The 22,633-nt window shown below is 50.9% G+C and overlaps 1 protein-coding gene and 1 non-coding gene across 5 annotated transcripts in view; both read left to right on the forward strand.

Moving 5' to 3' along the window:
* The first annotated feature begins 5,112 nt into the window (after nt 1-5,112).
* Nucleotides 5,113-5,219, forward strand: LOC111535717. The gene has a single exon (XR_002729541.1). It is a non-coding gene; the product is annotated as a U6 spliceosomal RNA (small nuclear RNA).
* A 791-nt stretch (nt 5,220-6,010) lies between these two features.
* The window catches only part of OTUD5 (OTU deubiquitinase 5), a 36,015-nt gene continuing 19,392 nt past the window's right edge, over nt 6,011-22,633 (forward strand). For 2 of the 4 annotated variants that reach the window (XM_023201946.3, XM_023201947.3), the window contains exons 1-2: nt 6,012-7,393; nt 19,987-20,080. In XM_023201946.3, the coding sequence (XP_023057714.1) occupies nt 6,800-7,393; nt 19,987-20,080 (688 nt within the window). In that variant the 5' untranslated portion in view covers nt 6,012-6,799. Of the gene's footprint in view, nt 7,394-19,986; nt 20,081-22,633 lie in introns of all 4 variants that reach the window. The other 2 variants (XM_023201945.3, XM_023201948.3) reach the window with 2 other exon arrangements.

Below are 22,633 nucleotides of genomic sequence, written 5' to 3' on the forward strand. Positions count from 1 at the left end.
CTCTGTCGCCCAGACTGGAGTGCAGTGGCACGATCTTGGCTTACTGCAACCTCCGCCTCCCGGGTTCAAGCAGTTCTCTGCCTTAGCCTCCCAAGTAGCTGGGACTACAGGTGCGTGCCACCACGCCCAGCTAATTTTTGTATTTTTGGTAAAGACGGGGTTTTGCCATGTTGGCCAGGATGGTCTCAATCTCTTGACCTTGTGATCTGGCCACCTCGAACTCCCAAAGTGCTGGGATTACGGGCATGAGCCACCGCACCAGGCCAATTTTTTATATTTTTAGTAGAGATGAGGTTTCACCATGTTGGCCAGGCTGGCCTCAAACTCCTGACCTTCAGGTGGTCCACCTGCCTCGGCCTCTCAGAGTGCTGGGATTACAGGCATGAGCCACCACTCTCAGTTGGTGATGCAGTTTTAATAGTGTGGTCAGGGAAGGCTTTACGGAGGTGACAACTGAGCCAAGACCTGAAGGAGGCAAAGGAGTGGGCCATGCAGAGGAAGAGCTTTCTAAGCAGAGTGAACAGCGTGTGCAAAGGCCTTGAGGCAGATGTGGGTCCACATTAGAGACATAGCAAGGAAGCTATCATGGGTGGAGGAGAGTGAGCTAGGGGGAGAGTGGTAAGAGGCAAACATGTCTATGCTCATTGTGTTCCAGACACTGCTCTGAGCACTTCGTAACATTTTCAATCTCATTTAATCTCCACAGCAACCCTTTGGGAGATAGTGTTCATTCCACGCTACAGATGAGAGAAGAGAGAGGTTTGGAGTGGTTAAAGTAGGACCAGGATGTGAACCCAGGACTGTCTGACTCTAGAGTCCTCACTCTTTACCACCATAATTGGGGATGCAGGGGAAGTACTTACGTACTTAGCACAGTGTCAGGGACCCAGTAGGTGCTCAATAAATGCCATGATTGCTATGGCAAGTATTAAGATAACTTTTTTTTTTTTTTTTTTTTTTTTTTTTTGAGACTGAGTCTCACTCTGTCGCCCAGGCTGGAGTGCAGTGGCGCAATTTCGGCTCACTGCAAGCTCCGCATCCTGGGTTCACGCCATTCTCCTGCCTCAGCCTCCTGAGTAGCTGGGACTACAGGTATCTGCCACCACGCCCAGCTAATTTTTTGTATTTTTAGTAGAGATGGAGTTTCACCATGTTAGCCAGGATGGTCTCAATCTCCTGATCTCGTGATCCGCCCGCCTTGGCCTCCCAAAGTGCTGGGATTACAGGCATGAGCCACCGCGCCTGGCTGATAACTTTTATTTATTTATTTATTTTGAGATGGAGTCTCATTCCGTCACCCAGGTTGAAGTGCAGTGGTGCAATCTCAGCTCACTGCAACCTCCACCTCCTGGGTTCAAGCAGTTCTCCTGCCTCGGCCTCCCAAGTAGCTGTGATTACAGGCATGCGCCACCATGCCCGGCTAATTTTTTGTATTTAGTAGAGACCAGGTTTCACCACGTTGGTCAGGCTGGTCTTGAACTCCTGACCTCAGGTGATCCACCCGCCTCAGCTTCCCAAAGTACAGGGATTACAGGCATGAGCCACCGCACCCGGCCTAAGATAACTTTTTAAGAGCCTTCCATCTTCTCCACAGCCGCTCCAGCCTCAATGCCAAGCCCCATGACAGCCTTGACCTGAACTGCGACAGCCGGGACTTCGTGGCTGCCATTATCAGTATCCCTACCCCTCCTGCCAACACCCCAGATGAGAGCCAACCTTCCTCCCCTGGTGGTGGCAGCAGGGCCGGCAGCACCCTCAGGAACTCCAGCCTGGGTACCCCTTGCCTCTTCCCTGAGACCGTCAAGATCTCTTCCCTGTGAGGGGTAGACCTGCCCATTCAGAAGGTCCTCTTCATTTTTGGGAAATCCTTTCCAAAGCCATATTTTTGGGAGGCAGAGAGAGGCAGGCTTGGACACCCCTTCTGCCCCCCTACTGAGAACTATGCAATGGAGTTTCATGAAATGGTCCACATAGTGGGGAAGTAGCCAGGAAATGGGAAACTTCCCCCCACCCCAGACATTTTTCCTGGTGGGAGCTGAAGCACTGGGCTTCCACAGGCCCCTGGCCTCCTTGCCCCAGCACACTGGGACTGGCCCCACTCTCCCAGCTGGACTCCTGCATGCTCCTCCCCTTGGGCTCTCAGTTGAAGGTAAAGCTTTGATCTGATATCTGAGGTCTGGCCTAAGAAGGAGAGTTGAGATTTCCTCCTCCCTCTGGCTGGGATATGGAGCTTTGGAGGTTCAGAGAAGAGATCCCTCACCTCTGATCTGGCCTCTACACGAGGTCCTCACCCTCCATCTGGCCCAACAACTCCCAGATTCTGAAGCTTGGAATGCAAACACAGGCTTCATGGGCTGTGGCCTCTGCAGTGACCTGCCATCCCCAGGCCTTGCCTGAGGGGTCAGGCTGCCTCTCCCAACACACACTCAGATAGCACAAATTCTACCATCCCCTTCCCTGGCTGCTGGAAATGGGACCCCGCAACCCTGTCCTCTGCCGGGCCCCCAGCAAACTCTAGCAATAGCAGCTGCTGCCTTGTCATTATGCAAAGCCTCTGACCAGTTTGCTGCAGCATTTACATCTGCCCTAATCAGAGGGGCCACCTCTAACTACTACTCCTCCTCTCTTCTCCTCTGGTTTGCCTCCTTCCTGGGTTGGGCTGGAGTCTGGACTGGCCGAGATAAGAGCCTGGCAACCAGCGAGAGCTGGGCTGTATTTGGAGATCATGGGTTGATTCCATGTTCTTGGGCAAGGGTCCAGAAGCATCAGGGGCTCAGGCCTGGGATGTTTCTGAACTTTGGGAGTTATAGGAGACAGGAGCAACTTCTCCTCCTCCTCCCCTACAATTCCTTTTCCCATATTCCTTTCTTCTCCCTCTTGGGTCACCTTCCAGAACTCTGCTCTCAGGCTGAAATCTGGCATCATCTCAGGTTCCCTGTCCCCAGCACTGTCCCCATGGAGCTGGCGACTGACAAAGATGTAGTTTCCATCAGTCAATAAAACCTGAGAGGAGATATGAGGACTGAGTATCTCCTGGCTCTGTGGATTTGGGGGCTCGGTTGGGCTTGGGAGTTGAAAACACTCTGATTTCAATCCCTTTTGGCTAGGAGAAGGGCTGGTATGGGTCAAGGTATGGGAGATGGATGGTTGGTGATGTATTCTGGAAGCTGGGGATCCAGGAGAAATGAAAGAATGTGGTTTGAGGAGTCCATCTACAGCCAGTGAGGCAGGCCAGGGGGTCCTGAGACATTCCTCCTTGGATATCATCTGCACCAGCTTCCTGATTCACAGATGGGGAAACTGAGACCCAGAGAAACACATAGTTAGAGGAGACTTAAACCCAGGCTTCCTGACAGCAAACAACTCTGAATTTAACCCTAATAAAAGCATCACTTGGTTTGGTGAATTTCCTTTCCTTGTGGATGCCCCCTACATTCTCTCTTCTGGGCTACTGGCTACACTAGGCTAGTGTGTGGCTGAGTTCTGTAGAGCACTGAGCAGACAGACCATCGATTCAGGTTGATCTGGGTTCCAGTCCCTGGGTGAGAGAATCATTTACCTTCTCTTGCCTCAGGTTGCTAATCTGTGAAATAGGGATAATTAATTTAGTCACCAAATATTTATTAACTTCCATTATGTGCCAGCCCTAGGGATACAAAGGTGGGCAAAGTAGACATTGTCTCTGATGTATAGTTGAGCATGGAAGGCAGACAAGTAATTACAACATGGTGTGGCAGAACTAAGATCCATGGGTTATAGAAGCATGCAGATGGCAGGAGAACTTAACCTGGCCAACACACAAGGAATGAGTTGGAGTTAGCCAGGCAGCAAAGGAAAGGATGCAATGTTCTGGGCAGAGGGAACAGCATGTGCAATGACCTGGAGGTTAGAGAGTGAGCTCAGGCCTCTGGGGAACTGACAGTATTTCAGTCCAGCTGGGGAGGAGAGCGTGGGGCTGTGAGGAGAGGAAGGATGGAGAGGTAGGCCAGATAACAAAAAGCTTTGATGCTATGACGTGAATTTTGAACTTCATCCTAAAGATAGTGGGGACTTCTAAAGGCTTTTAAACAGAAAAGTCATGATGAAGTTTGTGTTTCAGAATGATCATTCTGGCTGTGGAGAGCAGATATAGAGAAACAGTCCTGGAAGGAAGAAAAGTAGGGAGGAGGCTTTTATAATAGTTTAGGTGGTAGGGGACAGTGGCTTGGACTAGAGTAGTGGCAGTAGAATTGGAGAGTCTAGAGATTTGGGAGGTAGAATTGGCAGGACTTGGGATTGACAGGCATGTGGGAGTTGAGGAAGAGGGAGCAGTCAAGGTTGACTCCCAGGTTCTGGCTTGGACAACGGCTGGATGGGAGTGCTATTCCCTGGTAAAGGGAACATCAAAGCTGTTAGCACTCAGTGCTAGGTACATAGTAAGTACTTGGTGAAGGGTAGCCATGATTACTATCTTGAGTTCAGGTTTAGATGTGTAGTCAGTGAAATATATGGGGCTGGAGTGAGATGATCATGAGAAGATTCAATGTGATAATGTGCATTTGGCACAGAGCCATGAACACAACAGTCCTGGTAAATGTGAAAGTCCCCTCCTCCCATTAAGTCTCATGAGCAGAAAACACTACTTAGAACCCATTTATTACTTACACCTTTCAGGGAAGAACTTCAACTAGGGTTAGTATCTGAAGGGAGGCAAGGCTATACTCAAAACAGCTTTCCCATGGTCTCTTTCAGTCAACCTGTTGTATGGCTTGTCTCCTAAGACTGGAAGTGAACTCCAAATACCTTCTTGGTTCATCAGCTCATCTGAACCCCATAACCATTCCCTGAGGTAGTCTGGGCAGGCATTATCATTCTCGTTTTACACATGGGTAATCTCAAAAGCAACACAATGACTTGCTCAAGATCATACAGTTGTTAATGGTCCATCTGTGCCTGGAACTGAGGTCTTTCTGGCTCCAAAGCCTGGGATCCTTCCACTGCACCACCATGCAGACTACTTTATTGAACACTTCCTATGTGCTGGGCACAACACCAGGCCCTTCAGAAGCATTAATCTCTGATCCTCAGGTTGGAATTATCATTGCCAATTTATAGAATAGAAATTGAGGCTGGGTGCTCACTTCGCACCACATATACTAAACTTAGAACGATACAGAGAAGATAAGCATGGCACTATGCGAAAGGATGACACGCAAATCCGTGAAGCATTCTATAAAAAAGTCAACAACAACAACAACAAAAATTGAGGACGGGGTGGGAGTTAAATGACTGACAAAGATCAATCAGACAGGAAGGGCAGAGCTAGGATTAGCGTTTAGCTCTCCAGCTACTCAATAGCAGGGATTCTGCCAACCCCATTTCGAGACGCTGACTGGTGACAGAGCTGATTCATAAACCTCGATCGACCCAAGCAAACTCAGTTTTAGAAAAAGGCTGGGCTTGGCCAGGCGCGGTGACTCACGCCTGTAATCCCAGCACTCTGCGAAGCCGAGGCGGGAGGATCGCTTGAGCCCAGGAGCTGGACATCAGCCTGGGCAACATAGCGAGACTTTGTCCCTACAAAAAAGTGAAAAAAAATTAGCCGGGCGTAGTGATGCGCGCTTGCGGTTCCAGCTATTCGGGATACTGAGGCGGGAGGATCGCTTGAACCTGGGAGTTGGAGTTTGCAGTGAGCTATGATCACGCCACCGCATTCCAGCCTGGGCGACAGAGTGAGACCCCCGTCTCGATTGGGGCGCGGGGGGGGGGGGGAGAAAAGGCTGGGCCGCGCCTGCGCACTAGCCATAGGGCCGGGGAGGTCAACGCGAGGGCGAGTGTGCTGTGGTGCCAGAGAAGGCGTGTCTGTTTCCCAAACAACCACTGTCCCCACGGTGCTTGTCTGTCCCAAGGTTGGTCGGTATGCCGCGAGTGACGGCGTCTTTTAACCAATCACCGCAGAACTCAGGCTGTTGCCGGGGTGAAGCGGTGTCCGCCTCCCCCGGAAGGATATTTGCAGGTGGGTGGGACCGGAAGTGACGCTAGAGGGGACTGCTATGCTCTGGGAGTGTTGATGTTTTCCAGTCATTCCGGCTGACAGCGTTCAAGTTGGAAGCCTGGAGGGGAGGTGTTTTTCCTGTCGTACGTGGGACAGGCTACGCTGTCCGTCCGCAGTACCGACGACTGCGAGTCAGAGCTTCGGGGAGAAAAGTGAAGAGCAAGACGGGACCGACGGGGAGAAAGGCTGAGAACCAAGGTGTCGACTTTGACTGAAATTTGAGACGGAGGGCACCGGAGGGCGAGCACTCGCCTGTGATTGGCCCGTGGGCGTCGTCGAGGACCCACGCAGCTGCTCAATTGGTTGGTGTTCGCAATTGTTGTGGCTGCGGCGGCGATTTTGCCCACGTACTTCCGAGCAAGGGGCGGGGCTGTGCCCTGGCGCGCGTGCGCAGCGTCCCGGGGCCCCACCCGGTAGTGCAAGAACCTGCGAGGGGGCGGAGCGAAGAGGTGCTTGTTTTGGTTCTGTTTCCTTTGAAGCAGAAGGCCAGAACAAGCGTAGCAATAAATTTGCTGGACTTGGAGAGAAGGTTACGACAAACTCGCCGCACTGCCTTCATCTTGGACTTTACATCCGGGTTCTCCTCCCGGCGTGACCCGCGCGCCGCCGCCGCCGCCGAGGGTTCTCGAACCGGTGCCGCGATCCCTTTATCCGGGTTTCGCCGTTCCCGTCGTGCTTAGCGCACTACACTAGCCCCCCCTCATCCGGGTTCTCTCCCGGCGTGCCTCGCGCCGGGTTTGTTGGGGGGTACTCGGCGGTGCAGCCATGACTATACTCCCCAAAAAGAAGCCGCCGCCTCCCGACGCCGACCCCGCCAACGAGCCGCCGCCGCCCGGGCCGCTGCCCCCGGCGCCGCGGCGCGGCGGGGGTGTGGGCGTGGGCGGCGGCGGCACGGGCGTGGGCGGCGGCGATCGCGACCGTGACTCCGGCGTCGTGGGGGCCCGTCCGCGAGCTTCGCCACCGCCTCAAGGCCCGCTACCAGGACCGCCGGGCGCACTTCATCGCTGGGCGCTGGCCGTGCCCCCTGGTGCAGTGGCGGGTCCCCGGCCACAACAGGCATCACCACCTCCTTGCGGGGGCCCAGGTGGTCCCGGCGGCGGTCCCGGCGACGCGCTGGGCGCAGCGGCGGCGGGTGTGGGTGCCGCGGGCGTGGTGGTGGGTGTGGGTGGTGCCGTAGGCGTGGGCGGCTGCTGCTCCGGGCCTGGGCACAGCAAGCGGCGACGTCAAGCTCCCGGGGTTGGCGCGGTTGGCGGGGGCAGTCCCGAGCGTGAGGAGGTCGGCGCAGGCTACAACAGTGAGGACGAGTATGAGGCGGCTGCAGCACGCATCGAGGCTATGGACCCTGCCACTGTCGAACAGGTAAGAGCTGCGGGATGAGGGGTGGGCGGCTACGGCAGATGGAACCCCCAGACTGTGAAGAGACTCAAGGAAGGCTGTTTGAGATCGCCCCAAGGGATTTAGGCGTTTTCACTGGGCCTGACAGTCTTCTCTAGTGGTAGGGGTGTGAGACGCCTTCTTTCCTCCCCTCCAGGGATTTGGGGCTAGAGGCCTACGATAAGGTGGCAGACTTAAAGATGGGATCCGAGGCCTCTTTTAGGATCTATAGTCGTCATTTCAGTCCTTGGGACCTCATCTTGTAGGGCCAATAGGTGGGAATTCTCCAAGAGACAGGTAGGATCGCGCCCCTCGTGAGCAGGAGTCTCAGGTCTTCCAAAAGACCTAGGTCTGTGTTCAGTGGCTTAAGAGCTCTTTTTCTCTGGGATAGAAGTTTGAGATTCCCCCTCCAGGAAAGTCAAATAAGGTGGAGACCTCAGAGATCGGGTCTGAACATCCCCAAGGAGCCTAAGCCCTTTCAAGAGTCTGAAACACTCTGCATGTAGGACAGTCCTCTCCCGCTTCGCTAGGTAACGTGGCACAGGATCACTGAATAGCCAGACCTGAGACCTCAAGGGTCCTAAGTTTGTCTTCAGGGTCCTGAGAATTCTTATTGTAGAATCAAGGTCCTGACACACACACACACACACACAACACACACACACACACACGCCCCCTTTAAGGACAGGGATCTTCTAAGCTTTTTCCAGGGATGTAAGACTTTTCGCAGGGAGATATGATTCCCTTGCCCTTGGGGACAGGGACCGAAACCAACACCCAAGGACCAGCAGCTTTACTTGAGTACAAGAGACTCATCCGCTTTCTGAGTGACAAAGGTCTGCATTTCCTATCAGTGGCTGAGACCTACCTCTTCCGAGACAAGGCCCTGAATCTCTTCAGGATCTTAAGCTTCTTGTAAGAAGAGATGGGCCCTCAGCGCCCCCACCAGGGGTCTGAACCTTTCTTCAGGAAAATGAAGACTCACAGCGTTGGATCCCAGGGCCTAAGATCCACCTGCTTATGGACTGAGGTTTTTAGAGACCGAGTCTGAGGCCTCTTCGGGGGCGTGGTGTCCTGCTGCAAAGGTCTCAGACAAGGTGAAGCCTTAGAAGATTCTTCTTCTCAAGACTGGTGTCTGAGTGGTTTTGGGGGTCTGAGACTCCCTACCCCACAAGCATATGTGACCTTTTTGCCCCAATTGTAAGGGACTGAAACATACCTTGGGGATACAGCATCCCATTTTCCCTTTTGTAACAGGGGTTTGAGGCCCTCCCCTCTTTGGGCCTAAGCTTCTTGTCAGAGACATATGACCCTTGCCTTGGGAACTTGAGCCTGAAACTACTCCTCAGGGGACACGGGCAACATGGGATCCCAGAGATGATGTCTGGGGCCTCCCTACAGATCTCTGCCTACATTTAAGGGCCTGAGACCCACTATGCCAAGGACACTTGAGCTTTCCTTCAGGGACGGGAGACTCATACATACCCTGGTGACGTGTGTCTAGAGGTAAGGTCTGAGCTTCCTCCTCAAGGAACTTAAGGTGTACCTCTGAGAAACAGGAGGACTCCTCCCCTGACACTTGAGCCCTGAGACCCTTCCCTTGGGGCATGGATAAAGGATCCCTGTGGAACAGGGTCCTGAGTCTACCTCCAAGGGTTTGAATCCTACCTCAGGTGTGCGAAGGCCTGTTCCCCACCTTAGGACCTGATTTCTGAACCTGTCCTTAGGGTACTGTCACCTCACCTCAGACAACATACATACACCCTAGTCATAGGGGTCATTTAGGGACGTAAGATTTCCTGCCTCGGGGACTTGGGCCTCAGACTCCCAGTTCCTTTCGGGGACGTGAATAGGGTAGGATTCTGAGGACAAGAGTCTGGGCCCGAGCTTCCTCTCTGGGACAAGATATCGTTTGCCTTAGGGACTGGGGCCTGGCTCCCACTTGGGCATGAGGCTCTCCCCCTACCACACCAGGCATTCCTTTCTGTACCGGGAGAGGAATGTGAGGTCATCCTCTGCCATTGGACAGAAGGACCTGGATGCTCTTCAGGGTCATATGAACCCCTTATCCTGAGCTCCCTCATGGCCAGGGCCAAGAAGATCCTCCTCCTTTCTATGAGAAGATTGTCAGGTCCTGGGGACATGGAGTCTGGAGCTTCCCTTCTGAAACCAGGAGCGATTCCAAGTTTCTCCCTGACCTAGCTATGTTTGTTTCTCACCTCTAGATCATATAATAAGTTTTGAACTGCTTTTGACAAGCTTTTTTCTTCCCAGGGACAGGAAAGGGGTTTGGGACATCGCCACTCTGGGGAAATTCTCCTCCCACATTCCTTTTCCCCTTGGCTCAGGTAAATCTTTCTGTACTTGACAGGGGCCCCAAGCCTTGTCTTGAGCTCCCTGTTCTTGTTCCCTTCCTCCCATCATTAATTCTGGCACGATAAGCCATCTGTACTCAAGGGTGAAGACCAGTTACTACTTCTCCCTCTGGTTGGGTAGTTTCTTTCCTCCTCTAGAAACAGGGAGCCATACATCCCTGGTTCCATCAACAGAGAGAAAGAACATCCTGTGCTGCCATGGTAACTCAAAAACACCTCCTTATGCCCCTTGCAGTCCCTCTCTTATACTTGTCCCCATAAGAATATGGGAGTAAGCCGGGCATAGTGGCGCATGCCTGTAGTCCCAGCTACTCGGGAGGCTGAGGCGGGAGCATCACTTGAGCCCTGGAGTTCAAGACCTGTTTGGCAACATAGTGAGACCTCATCTATTTTTTTTTTTTTTTTTTGAGACGGAGTCTTGCTCTGTCGCCCAGGCTGGAGTGCAGTGGCGCAATCTCCGCTCACTGCAAGCTCCGCCGCCTCCCGGGTTCACGCCATTCTCCTGCCTCAGCCTCCCTAGAAGCTGGGACTACAGGCGCCCGCCACCACGCCCTGCTAATTTTTTTGTATTTTTAGTAGAGACAGGGTTTCATCATGTTCACCAGGATGATCTCGATCTCCTGACCTCGTGATCCGCCCGCCTCGGACTCCCAAAGTGTTGGGATTACAGGCGTGAGCTGCTGCGCCCGGCCGACCTCATCTTTATTAATTTAAAAAAAGGATATGAAAATCAAGTTCTGTGGGTTCATGAAACCTGCCCTTCCCAATGACAGGAGAGGCTTTCTGTCCCCACACTTTTTGGGACAAATAAGATGATCCTCTTTTCCCTGCCTCACCTGGTCCAACTTGAGAACTTTTGGGGATGAGAAGAGGGAAGATTCCTCCTGCCACCCCAGTCTTGGTCCTAAACTATCACTAGGGGTGTTTGTAGCCTGGAGGTCAGTTGGATCCCTTGGGAAGAGAGGCGTCGTTAAGAGGGAGTCTGGATGGCGATTCTGGGGTTCTAACTACTTGGGCTTCCTCTTTGTCCTGATTCTCTTGTATCCCTACTTCCTTTAGGAGTCTTTGGCACCGTGGGGTCCAGGTGCTGGGTGGGTGGTGATGTCAGGGGTTCCCAGGCATGGCTGTCTTGCTGAGAGTCTGCTCTATGAAAAGGTTGGCCTGTAAGCATCCTGAGTTTGGAGACCCCACAGAGCTCTTTGAGAAGGGGCATGTGAACTGAGGTGGTGGAAAAAGCTGGGTGTGGCACCATAGTTGATGCCTGGGTTCCAACTCTGGGTCTTTCAGGGCTTTGCTGGATGAACCAGGGTAGGTTCTACCTATGCGCTCTGGGCCTCAGTTTCCTCACTGGCCAGGCAAGATGCTGGTGAGGTGTTGTTTGGGATTTTAGGGACCTCAGTCCAAAGCTCTCTGGACCTGGAGGTGGCAAAGAATGGTGGAAGTCTTTTGAGGAGGAACTGGGTTTCTCCCCTCTCTTCCTGGCTCCTCTGTTCCCTCTCAGCCATCCAAGCTTGGTGGGAAGGACAAGCAGCCTGTTTTGTGTGAGGTCAGGGTTGATGAACAGCCTTTTTTTGTGGGCGGCCCTGTTGTAATGAACAAGCTCAATGGGATTCCCTGTGAGGAGGCCTGTTGGATAGTGGTGTGGAGGTAGAGTTGTGTGTGGAGTTGGGGCTTTGGAGCAAGGCAAGCTTTGAGCCATCATCCCTCAATTCTCTCATCACCTTCCAGACTTCAGCACCTCCTCCTTACCTGCTTTATAGCTTTAGGTAAACTACTTCCCCCCTCAGCTGCCCTTTTTGCAAAAGTTTGTTCATGCCCAGGTGTATCTGATCCTGCTCGCCTTGGACCTTAACTGGTTCTTCCTCTTGCCCAGAATGGGCAGTTTGCCCCAGGTTCATCTTCGTTCTTCCTAGGAGCCTTTGTCCACTCCTAGTAACCTATCTTTGGTAGCAAAGGCCCTTCATTTGGCATCTAGGAACCTGCTGATTTCTTGGGTTCTTCTTACCCCAACTGGAATTGAGTAGCTAGCTGGTGGGAAAGCAGGAAGGGGTCTTTTCCCAGGCAATGTGGATTTGAGTCCTGTTTCTGCAGTAAGCTTTTGTGTGGTCTTCGGCCAGTTCCCTTTTCTGGTTCTTGGTTTCTCCCTCCATGAAATGGGTAGTGGTGAGGAGGGAGGTTGGACTCATTGCTCTGAAGAAAGTTATAGTCTCTTCCCTGCTCCCACTCCCCTCACCCTTCATGAAAGTTTTAAGTGGGACCCCTTGGCCTTTGGGGGTTGTGGTAGGACATTTCAAGCAGTGTTCAGCATCCTTCTTGGCTAGTGCTGAGCCTTTGGGTGTGTTTCTTTTAACAACTTTAATGAGATGTAATTCATGTACCATGCTCTTCACCTATTTGAAGTGTACAGTTCAGTGGCTTTTAGTATATTCACAGATCGGTGCGTCCATCACATCACTACAGTCAATTTTAGAATGTTTTCATCACCTTAAAGAGAAATCCAGCACTCTTTAGCCATGATCCCCCAATTTCCTCATCCCCTTCCAGCCTCTGGCAACCACTAATCTACTTTCTGGCTTGATTAATTTGTCTATTCTGGATGTTTCATGTAAATGGAATAATAGAATATGCAGTTATTTGTTATGTGGCTTTTTTCACTTAGCATAATATGTTAAAGGCTTATCCATGTTGTAGCATGTATCAGTACTTCATTCCTTTCTATTACTGAATAACAGGATCTTGGGTTGTTTTTGTTTTTGTTTTTGAGGTGGAGTCTCGCTCTGCTGCCCAGGCTGGAGTGCAGTGGTGCAATCTCAGCTCACTGCAACCTCCGGCTCCCGGGTTCAAGTGATTCTCCTGCCTCAGCCTCCCGAGTAGCTGGGAATACAGGCATCTGCCACCGTGCCTAGCTAATTTTTGTATATTTAGTATATATGGGGTTTTACCATGTTGGCAAAGCTGATCTCCTGAACTCCTGACCTCAGGTGGTCCGCCTGCCTTGGCCTCCCAAAGTGCTGGGATTACAGGTATGAGCCACCGCGCCCGGGCGATCTTGGAGGTTTTTAATCCTCTTGCCCTCAGTGGCCTAACCAAATGTTGGTGCCTTGCGCTTCTCCCCTTCTGCCCTGGAGGGCTTGTGTTGGTCCTTAGAGAGTATTGTGTCTATGTTTCTTGTTGGATGGGTTACCTGTGGTTTTTTTGGGTTTTTTTTTGTTTGTTTGTTTGTTTGTTTTGAGACGGAGTCTCACTCTGTCCCCCAGGATGGAGTGTAGTGGCGCCATCTCAGCTCGCTGCAACCTCCACCTCCCGGGTTCACGCCATTCTCCTGCCTCAACCTCCCAAGTAGCTGGAACTACAGGCGCCCACCACCACGTCTGGCTAATATTTTTGTATTTTTAGTAGAGACGGGATTTCACTGTGTTAGCCAGGGTGGTCTCGATCTCCTGACTTCGTGATCCACCCACCTCGGCCTCCCAAAGTGCTGGGATTACAAGCGTGAGCCACCATGCCCAGCTCGCCTGTTTTGTCCATGGAGCCAGGCTAGTGTTCTTGGGTGCTTTGCTGGAGGGGGTGGTCTTGGCACCAGGGCTGCTGGGACAGAGCTGTGAGTCCCAGAATGCTAAACACCTCTTGGCCATGGGCTCTGGGAAGACATCTGTCCATGAACTGCCACTGCTGCTGCCATCTTTTGCCCCCTGCCTGCCTCAGTGGCAGCTCATCCATCCATAGGCAGGGTCAGTAGTTTCCCATGCTGAGAAGGGAGATTCCAGGCCCCTGCTGCCTTAATTCTAACCTCCTATTCTGGAGGATGGTAGGCAGGTGGACCCTGCAGAGTGGGATCCATGCCATGTTGTCTCACACCCTTGAGGCACTAGGGAACAGACACCAAGGAGTGCTACCAAGAGGGGTGTGTTAGTTTCCTGTGGCTGTTGTGACAAATGTTACCACAGACTAGGTGGTTTAAAACAACAGAAGTTGGCTGGGTGCGGTGGCCCACCCCTGTAATCCCAGCACTTTGAGAGGCTGAGGTGGGTGGATCATGAGGTCAGGAGTTCAAGACCAGCTTGGCCAAGATGGTGAAACCCCATCTCTACTAAAAACAGAAAATTTAGCTGGGTGTGGTGGCGGGTGCCTGTAATCCCAGCTATTCGGGAGGCTGAGGCAGAGAATTGCTTGAACCCAGGAGATGGATTGGAGGTTGCAATGAGGTGGAGGTTGCAGTAAGTTGAGATTGCACCACTGCACTCCAGCCTGGGCGACAGAGTGAGACTCCATCTCAAGAAAAACAAAACAAAACAAAAAACAGAAGTTTATTCTCTCACAATTCTGGAGGCCAGAAGACCAAAATCAGTTTCACTGCTTCCAAATCAAAGTGTTGGCAGGGCCACACTCCTTCTGGAAGCTCTCAAGGAGAATTTAGACCTTTTCTAGCCTCTCGTGGCTGCCAACATTCCTTGGTTTATGGTTGCGTCATTCTAATCTCTGCTTCCATCTTCATCATCGCCTTCTCTGTAAATTTGGTTTCCTTTTCTGTCTGTATTGAATTTCCCTCTGTCTCTCTTTTATAAGGACACTTGTGATTGCATTTGGGTCCTACCTGATACTCCAAGATAATCCCCCATCTCCAGATTTAATAATGTAAGTTAATTACATCTGCAAACACTTTTTTTATTTTCTCTTTTTTTTTTTTTGAGACAGAGTCTCGCTTTGTCACCCAGGCGCAATCTCGGCTCTCTGCAGCCTCTGCCTCCTGGGTTTAAGCTATTCTCCTGCTTTACCCTCCCGAGTAACTGGGATTACAGGTGCCTACCATCACGCCCGGCTAATTTTTGTATTTTTAGTAGAGATGGGGTTTCGCCATGTTGGCCAGGCTGGTTTCAAACTCCTGACCTCAGGTGATGCACCTGCCTCAGCCTCCCAAAGTGCTGGGATTACAGGCATGAGCCACTGTGCCCGGGCTTTTCTTTACTTTTCAGACAGGGCCGTCCTCTGTCACCCAGGCTGGAGTGCAGTGGCGTAATCTTCGCTCACTGCACCCTCCACTTCCTGGACTCAAGTGATCCTCTAGCCTCAGCCTCCCGAGTAGCTGGGACCACAGGTGCGAGCCACCATGCCTGGCTAATTTTTGGTGTTTGTTTGTTTTTGAGATGGAGTCTCGCTCTGTCGTCCAGGCTGGAGTGCAGTGCTGCAATCTTGGCTCACTGCAACCTTCGCCTCCCAGGTTCTAGCAATTCTCTTGCCTCAGCCTCCTGAGTAGTTGGGATTACAGGCGCCTGCTACCATGCCTGGCTAATTTTTGTATTTTCAGTAGAGACAGGGTGTCACCATGTTGGCCAGGCTGGTCTCGAACTCCTGACCTCAGGCAGTCCACCTGCCTCGGCCTCCCAAAGTGCTGCAATTACAGGCGTGAATCACCATGCCTGGCCTGTATTTTTTGTAGAGATGAGATTTCGTCATGTTGCCTAGGCTAGTCTTGAACTCTTGAGCCCAAAGTGATCCGCCTGCCTTAGCCTCCCAAAGTGCTGGGATTGCAGGCATGAGCCACCACGTCTGGCTCTACCTTTTTCATTATAAGGTAACATTTACAAGTTCCAGGGGGGTTAGGGTTTGATATCTTTGTGTGGCTATTAATCAGCCTGCTAGAGAGGCTTTTTTCCTTCCTGGGAAAGGAAGGGAACTCATTAGGTGGTCTCTTACTGGGCAAAGCCCTGTAATATTTGAGTCTGCCCAGCATCCCTATTATTGGGAGGCTTGGTATCCCCATTCACAGATTGGAAAACTGGCTCAGAGCAGTTCATCACATAGCCAATAATTGGTGGAGCTAGATTAGAACCTAAGTCAGTTGGGTTCCACAGCCTGCTGCTCCAACTTCACTTGGGCCTTTAGACTTCTAGGTTACAGAATCTTGCCTTATCTCCTGGGATCCTCTGGTGTTAGGGAGCTTTACTCAGCCTTTTTGTGGAGGCTCAAAGATATGGAGGGACTTTCCCACAGTTCACAGCCTGGACTTGATCTCCTCAGACCAGGGCATTGTTGGAGCTTAAACTTACCTATGGCTGAGCTATCCTGTACCCCTCCCCCACCAGCCCTTCCTGAGCAACATTTTCTCCCCGAAGGGAGAAAGAGAAGGGCCAGAGCCCAAACTCTTCAGGCTGCTGATGCCAAAGTCAGTGGGTGGCTAGCAGTCCAGTCTCTAGATCCAAGCCTGGGTGCCAGTTTGACTGCCCCAGGACCCACACCCTGCAGTGCAAGGGGCCTATTCAGTTCTCTTTCATGTTTAGAGACAAACCAGGATATTCCATGGATGGGCTGAGAGGTATGTCCTCCATGCTGTGGCTCATGGGGGCCTTCCCTGTTGCCTCTATACTAGGCTTTGCTGGTATCCAAACTCCAACTCCTCTCTCTTTCTGCCTTTGTTTTTTTTGAGGCAGAGTCTTGCTCTGTTACCCAGGCTGGCTAGGGTGCGATGATGCGATCTCGGCTCACTGCAACCTCCACCTCCTGGGTTCAAGTAGTTCTCCCGCCTCAGCCTCCCAAGTAGCTGGGATTACAGGCACACGCCACCACGCCCTGCCAATTTTTTGTATTTTTAGTAGAGACTGGGCTTCGCCATGTTGGCCAGGCTGGTCTTGAACTCCTAACCTCAGGTGATCCACCCGCCTTGGCCTCCCAGAATGCTGGGATTACAGGCGTGAGCCACCATGTCTGGCCTCCTTTCTGCCTTTGTAAAGTGAGGATAATGTTTCCTGCCACCTGGGCTTTGGTCAGGACAATGAAATGAGGTCACATCACCCTTTGCATCTGGCATGGGGCAGGTATTCAGTTAATATGAGTTTATCGTTCTTCCTGGTCCTCCTTGCTTACCTGCCTAGTACTACCCAGAACTTGAGCTCTACTGAATTGGTTGCTGGGCTCCAGGCGTCCCTGGTACTTTGTGGCAGAAGTGACTTCATTTCTCATCCAGTTAACAAGCGTTTTTGGAGGTCTTGGTGTTTTAATCCTTTGGTCAGGTGTCACCTCCTCTCAGGTGCTAGCCTTAATGACTGTGTTTCTTTTTCTTTTTTTTTTTTTTTTTTTGAGACGGAGTTTCGCTCTTATTGCCCAGGCTGGAATGCAATGGTGTGATCTCAGCTCACTGCAACCTCCACCTTCTGGGTTCAAGCGATTCTCTTGCCCCAGCCTCCTGAGTAGCTGGGATTGCAGGCATTCACCACCATGCCCGGCTAATTTTGTATTTTTTAGTAGAGAAGGGGTTTCTCCATGTTGGTCAGGCTGGTCTCAAACTCCCAGCCTCAGGTGATCCGCCCACCTCAGCCTCCCAAAGTGCTGGATTTACAGGTGTGAACCACCACGCCTGACCCAATGACTGTTTCTTTTCTTCTTTTTTTTTTTTTTTTGAGGCAGAGGCAGAGTCTCGCTCTGTCGCCTAGGCTAGAGTGCAGTGGCGGGATGCCGGCTCACTGCAACCTCTGCCTCCCAGGTTCAAGCGATTCTCCTCTCCCAGCCTCCTGATTAGCTGGGATTACAGGCGTGCACCACCATGCCCAGCTAATTTTTTGGTATTTTTTAGTAGAAACGGGGTTTCACCATGTTGGGCAGGCTGGTCTTGAACTCTTGATCTCAAGTGATCCACCTGCCTTGGCCTCACAAAGTGCTGGGATTACCGGCGAGAGCCACCGTGCCCAGCCTCTTTCTGTTTCACAACACCTGGTGTTTACCTTTTTCACAGCCTTGTTCATACCTTGTGGTGGTTACCTGTTTCCCTGCCCCTCTGCTAAGTAGATTGTGAGCTTATCAGGAGTGGAGACTAAGTCTGATTCATCTCACTGTCCTCACTGCCCAGCCTGGTATCTTACTTAGTAGCTACCTGGTAAATCTTTCTTAGATGGATAAGTAGGAGCCCCTCTCCTGTTTGACCTCCTTTTCTCCTCTCTTTTCCCCCTCTCTCCAAAGGCAGGAAGTTTCTGTGTTCTTTTTTAAGAACCCATTCTTGTGTCAGGTTTGAGACTATAGTTATGGTTGCACCATCCCCGCTGGAGACCCCTGGCTGGGGCAGGCCAGTGACTCTGGGAGATGGCTGACCCTGTGTAGCCAGGATGGACTTGGCCATAACTGGCTGGAGTGTGTTAATCCACAGGCTTCGGGGCAAGGAGGGCTACCTGGACCACTGGAATGTTGTGCACAAACAGAAGTCCTTGTGCTGCACATGGAAGCTCATTAAGGGCTTCCAGGTGCCTTTGTCATCTCTAGAAATCCAGCCACATCTTCCTGGGGTATGGGCCCTGATGATGGGGCTGGCCGGGTATTCCCTTGTCACCTCTTCCTCCCCTCCTGTCCTGCTACTCACCTAGGATTTGCTGAGGTCCTCTCAGATGTACATAATCTCTGTGCTGATCTCGTCCCCTTCTGTGATTGGCGACAACTTCCCCCAGTATATGGTACGTTATTTACAAAGCTTCTTTGGGTCCTGAAACTCCTCTGAACCTCTTGACAGCTCTGTACGGTAGATCAACATATCCCCCATTCCATAGGAAACTGAGACTGATACCGGACAGCAAGTTTGTGACAAAGCTGGGGTTGGAATCCAGAGCTCTTGCCTTCCAAACCTTGTGCTTACAACTTTGCCGGAGATGCTTCTCCTCTGGCTTTCCTAAGGGATGGGTTCCACCCCTTGCCTGAGCTGGGGAAAAATGGCCTTATGGATAGGTGGGCCCATATGTCTGGTCTCTAATACCCCAGATCCTATAAATTCCTGGGCAGGCCTGTGTTCCCAAGGAGCAGGCTTGGGATCCTGTAGTTTGCAGCCCTGTTGCTGGGTCAGGCTGGCTGCTTCTGGTAGCCAGCAGAGGGCGTAAGAGGCCCAGGAAAGGTCTGCTGCTTCTGGTTGGTTTTGTTTTGAAATGAAAACTATGTTTTAAGAGGTTATGTGGTCATTATTTTTTTTAATCCAAAAATATGCATTTGTACAGCTTCATTTAAGTTGAACCTTCATGGTGCCAGATGTGCTTTGGAATTTAGGAAAAATTCAGAATTTATGAAACTCACCTGGTGTGCATACTTTGTATTACATAACACCTCCAGCAGGGTCTGAGGTAGCACCTCATAATCAAACACCTGTATGTTTTCTGCATTGAAATATTTGAATATTCACCCCAAGTGGGATAGATTCTTGTCAGTTCTGGTCAGGTTATGATGCCAGATGAATTAGATAAAGGCTTTTGATTTTCAAAGCTTTTTGGGTTTAGTGTACCTTTATAAAAGGAAAGTGCAATAAAATCGCTGATAACACCAGGACTTAGGGATAATATTTTGCTGTCTAGCTTTCCCAATTTTTTGTATGTGTGTTTGTATACATACATATAGTATATGTGTGTAGATATCTATCTGTGAAATGTGTTCAATCACAGATGAGAATATTGTTTGCACACTTTTGCCTTCTAGAGTATATCTTTTTTTTTTTTTTTTTTTGAGATGGAGTTTTGCTCTTGTTGCCCAGGCTGGAGTGCAATGGCGTGATCTCGGCTCACTGCAACCTCTTGCCTCCTGGGTTCAAGTGATTCTTCCGCCTCAGCCTCCCGAGTAGCTGGGATTACAGGCATGCACCACCACACCCGGCCAATTTTGTATTTTTATTAGAGACGGGGTTTCTCCATGTTGGTCAGGTGGTCTGAAATTCCCGACCTCAGGTGATCAACCCACCTCGGCCTCCCAGAGTGCTGGGATTACAGGCGTGAGCCACCACGCCTGGCCTACAGCATATCTTAGAATCCTCTAGCCCTTTGTCAGGTTCAGGATCTAGGCTCTTGCCAGTTACTCCCTCTTCACCACCTTTCCTAGATGAAATTCCTTGAGGTAGAGCCACATTCTCCACCCAGGCACTTTCTGGGTCTGAGTCTCTGGCTGCCTGGGGCAATGTGGCTCCCTGGGCCAGGCCCTGCAAGGTTGACAAAAGTCATAAGGCAGATGGGGCCCTGTTCTCAGGGGACCTGGGACCCTTTTGGAAGCAAGTCTTAGTTTCATTCAGCAACTGATTCCCTAAAAGAGTCTCCTACTTCACATGCATGGAGTGGTCAAACAGGGCTGAGAACTTTACCTTGGCCAGCGTCCTCTCTGTCAATGACCTAGGCCTCTTGGGAGCTTGAGATTGGGGCCCTGGGGATGGAATATAGGTTTTCCCTGTTGCTGACCCCCACCTCTTCCCTCCAGCAGGAGCATTGGTTTGAAAAGGCCCTACGAGACAAGAAGGGCTTCATCATCAAGCAGATGAAGGAGGATGGCGCCTGTCTCTTCCGGGCTGTAGGTGAGTCTCTGCCTTAGTCCTTAAGGGCCTAGGGCTGCCCCTAAGCTGTGTCCCAGTTATCACGAATAGCCCCTGAGACAGGGTTGAGGCAGAGCTAGCTAATCTTTTAGGGACTCCAGGCTCCAGCCTCAAGTTGGTATCTGACCTCTAGCCGTGGGTCTTGAGACGTTGTAGTGGTGCAAGATTAATATGAATAATAACAGCAAGAAGAGTGATAAAGAAAATAATATCCTTTGGGACACATTGGTCTGTCAGGTGCTACAGGAAACCTCTTGGATTCCCCCCTGAGCTAGGTGAGTGTAGGGACTATTGTTGCTTCCATTTGTCAGATGAGAAAAGTGGCTCAGAGATGGTGGGTGACTTGTCTGGAGTAAAATAATAAGTGGTAGAGTTGGGATTCAGTGTCTGCATTAGATTAGTCTGAGACCCATGCTCTTAACCATAGTACACTGCTGCCACCCTGGCTGTATGACCCCTAGGTTTATACCCAGATCCCATCTCTGGTGTGTTGCGGGTCTCTGTTCCTCAATCTGTGTATATGGGGGCTATCAAACTAGATCTTTACAAGTTTCTTATGTCATAGAATTTTTTTTTCAACTTACATAAAAGTAGAATGATGAACCCTCATGTATCCATCATCCAGCTTCAGAATAGTCAACACGTGGCCAGCCTTGTTTCATCACTATCTCACTCCCACTCTTTCTCACTCCCCTGAAAGAAGAGTATTTTTAAAGCAAAACCCCGACATTGGATCATTTTATTCATAAATATTTCTGTATGTTTCTCTGACAGATGCAGACTTACTCTTTTCTTTTTAACATAATCAAAATGCCATTACTGCACCTAACAGAATTAATAATGCCTTAATACCATCTGTTATCCAGTCTGAGCTGGATCTTTGAGGCCATTTTGGCTCTGAATCTGTGACCCCACAGGTAGTTGTGAGGCCCTCTGTGCTAGGGTGAAGGGGAAGCTGGGAATGTGACCTGATCCTCCCTTTAGTGCTCTGATACCTACCAAGGAAAAGTGCCCTCTGATAGGAGCTTTGAGCTGGGAGTCAGAAGACCTACCTTCTAGTTCTGGCCCTGACTCATAACTGCTGTGATACTTGGCCTTGGTCTTACCGTCTGGGAAATGGTGTTGATTCTCAATGCCTCTTTGAGTTCCTTCTTGGTCTGCTATTCTCTCTCTCTGTGAGTAACCCCCATGTCTACTGGTGGGCTGGAGTGTTTCAGGCTCCATCCCTGGCTGCACCACTGATTCTTGGTATGACCTTAGGCAAGCAGCTCTTCTTTCCTGAGGCCGTTTCTTCATCTATAAAATGGGGCTAAAAGACCCTAATGTTGTAACGATTTAATGAAGTTGCTTTGGTAAATCCCTTTAGTGCCTGACACATATAGTAGACCCTCATGGAACAGTAGCATTTGTAAAACCCAGATGCCGTTTTCAGGGTGCCTCAGAGTCACATGTGTTTGTTGAAAGGGTGGAGTGAGTGGTCTCCTCTCTATTCTGCCAGGTAGATGAGGCTCAGGCAGTGGGCTCTGTTGGACTGGAAAAAAACTTACACCTCCTACCCCTCTGTCTCAAGTTTGTGTTTTTCCTAGGATGTTTCCCAGAGGAAGAGCTGGGTTTCAAGGCATCTTGGACAAAAGAAAGGCAAAGAAAGAATAGGTGGGGACCTGTTAGGTGCGAGGCCCTGTGTCCAGACCTCAGGCTGGATGTGGGGTAAGCAGGGTTGCTGGTGGAGTTAGGTTCAGAGAATACAGCAGGCATCTGAGTCTTGGGCAGTCATTGAGGGTAAGCCTCGGGGCTGGCTAGTAAGGACCTGGCTTGTTGTAGTAACTCGTATCAAGAGCGGTATTTGTGTGTGTGTGTGTGTGTGTGTGTGTATCTAGCTCTTTTCCCCAAATACTCCCGACCCTTCCTCCCACTAGGGCCTTCAGTATAAGGGGCCTCTACTTACAGGAAGAGTTGACCACAGCAGGTTGAAGGCCTTTCCTTATCGGCACTATGGCTACACATTTCCCCTGACTGGGCTGCCTTTGGCTTTTCTCTGTAAAACCTCAGAAGTCCTGTGGCCTCTCCCCCGAAGTACATGGCCCCTGGTCTCTAGACCTTATCTGGAGGTTTCCTTGGTGCAGAGTGCATAATACATGTGCCTGGGAAGGGGACTTTGTCCCTGGGCTTTTTGCTGCCCCCCCCCCGTTTCCAGCCTCGTCTGGATGGGGACAGATGGCAGTCAGCTTAGGCTGACTTCCTGTCATGTGTTGAATAGTGGAAGGAACGTGGAGCAGAGAATTGGAGTTGGGAGGGGGTTGCAAACATAGAGGGCACTGTTTCCTTGACTCCTGCTGTGTGCTAGACATTCAGCTGGGTGCTTCAGGCTCACTTGCAAAACTTGGATCATTATCCCATGAGACAGGTGAAAAGATTGAAGCATAGAAAGGGGAATGACATGCTCAGGGCCATTAGCGAGAACTGGCCTGGGAACCTAGAGGTGTCCAAAGGACCCACAATCTATTTTTTTTTTTTTTTTTTTTTTTTTTTTTTTTT

The sequence above is a fragment of the Piliocolobus tephrosceles genome, chromosome 12 (assembly GCF_002776525.5).
Source record: "Piliocolobus tephrosceles isolate RC106 chromosome 12, ASM277652v3, whole genome shotgun sequence".
NCBI lineage: Eukaryota > Metazoa > Chordata > Mammalia > Primates > Cercopithecidae > Piliocolobus > Piliocolobus tephrosceles.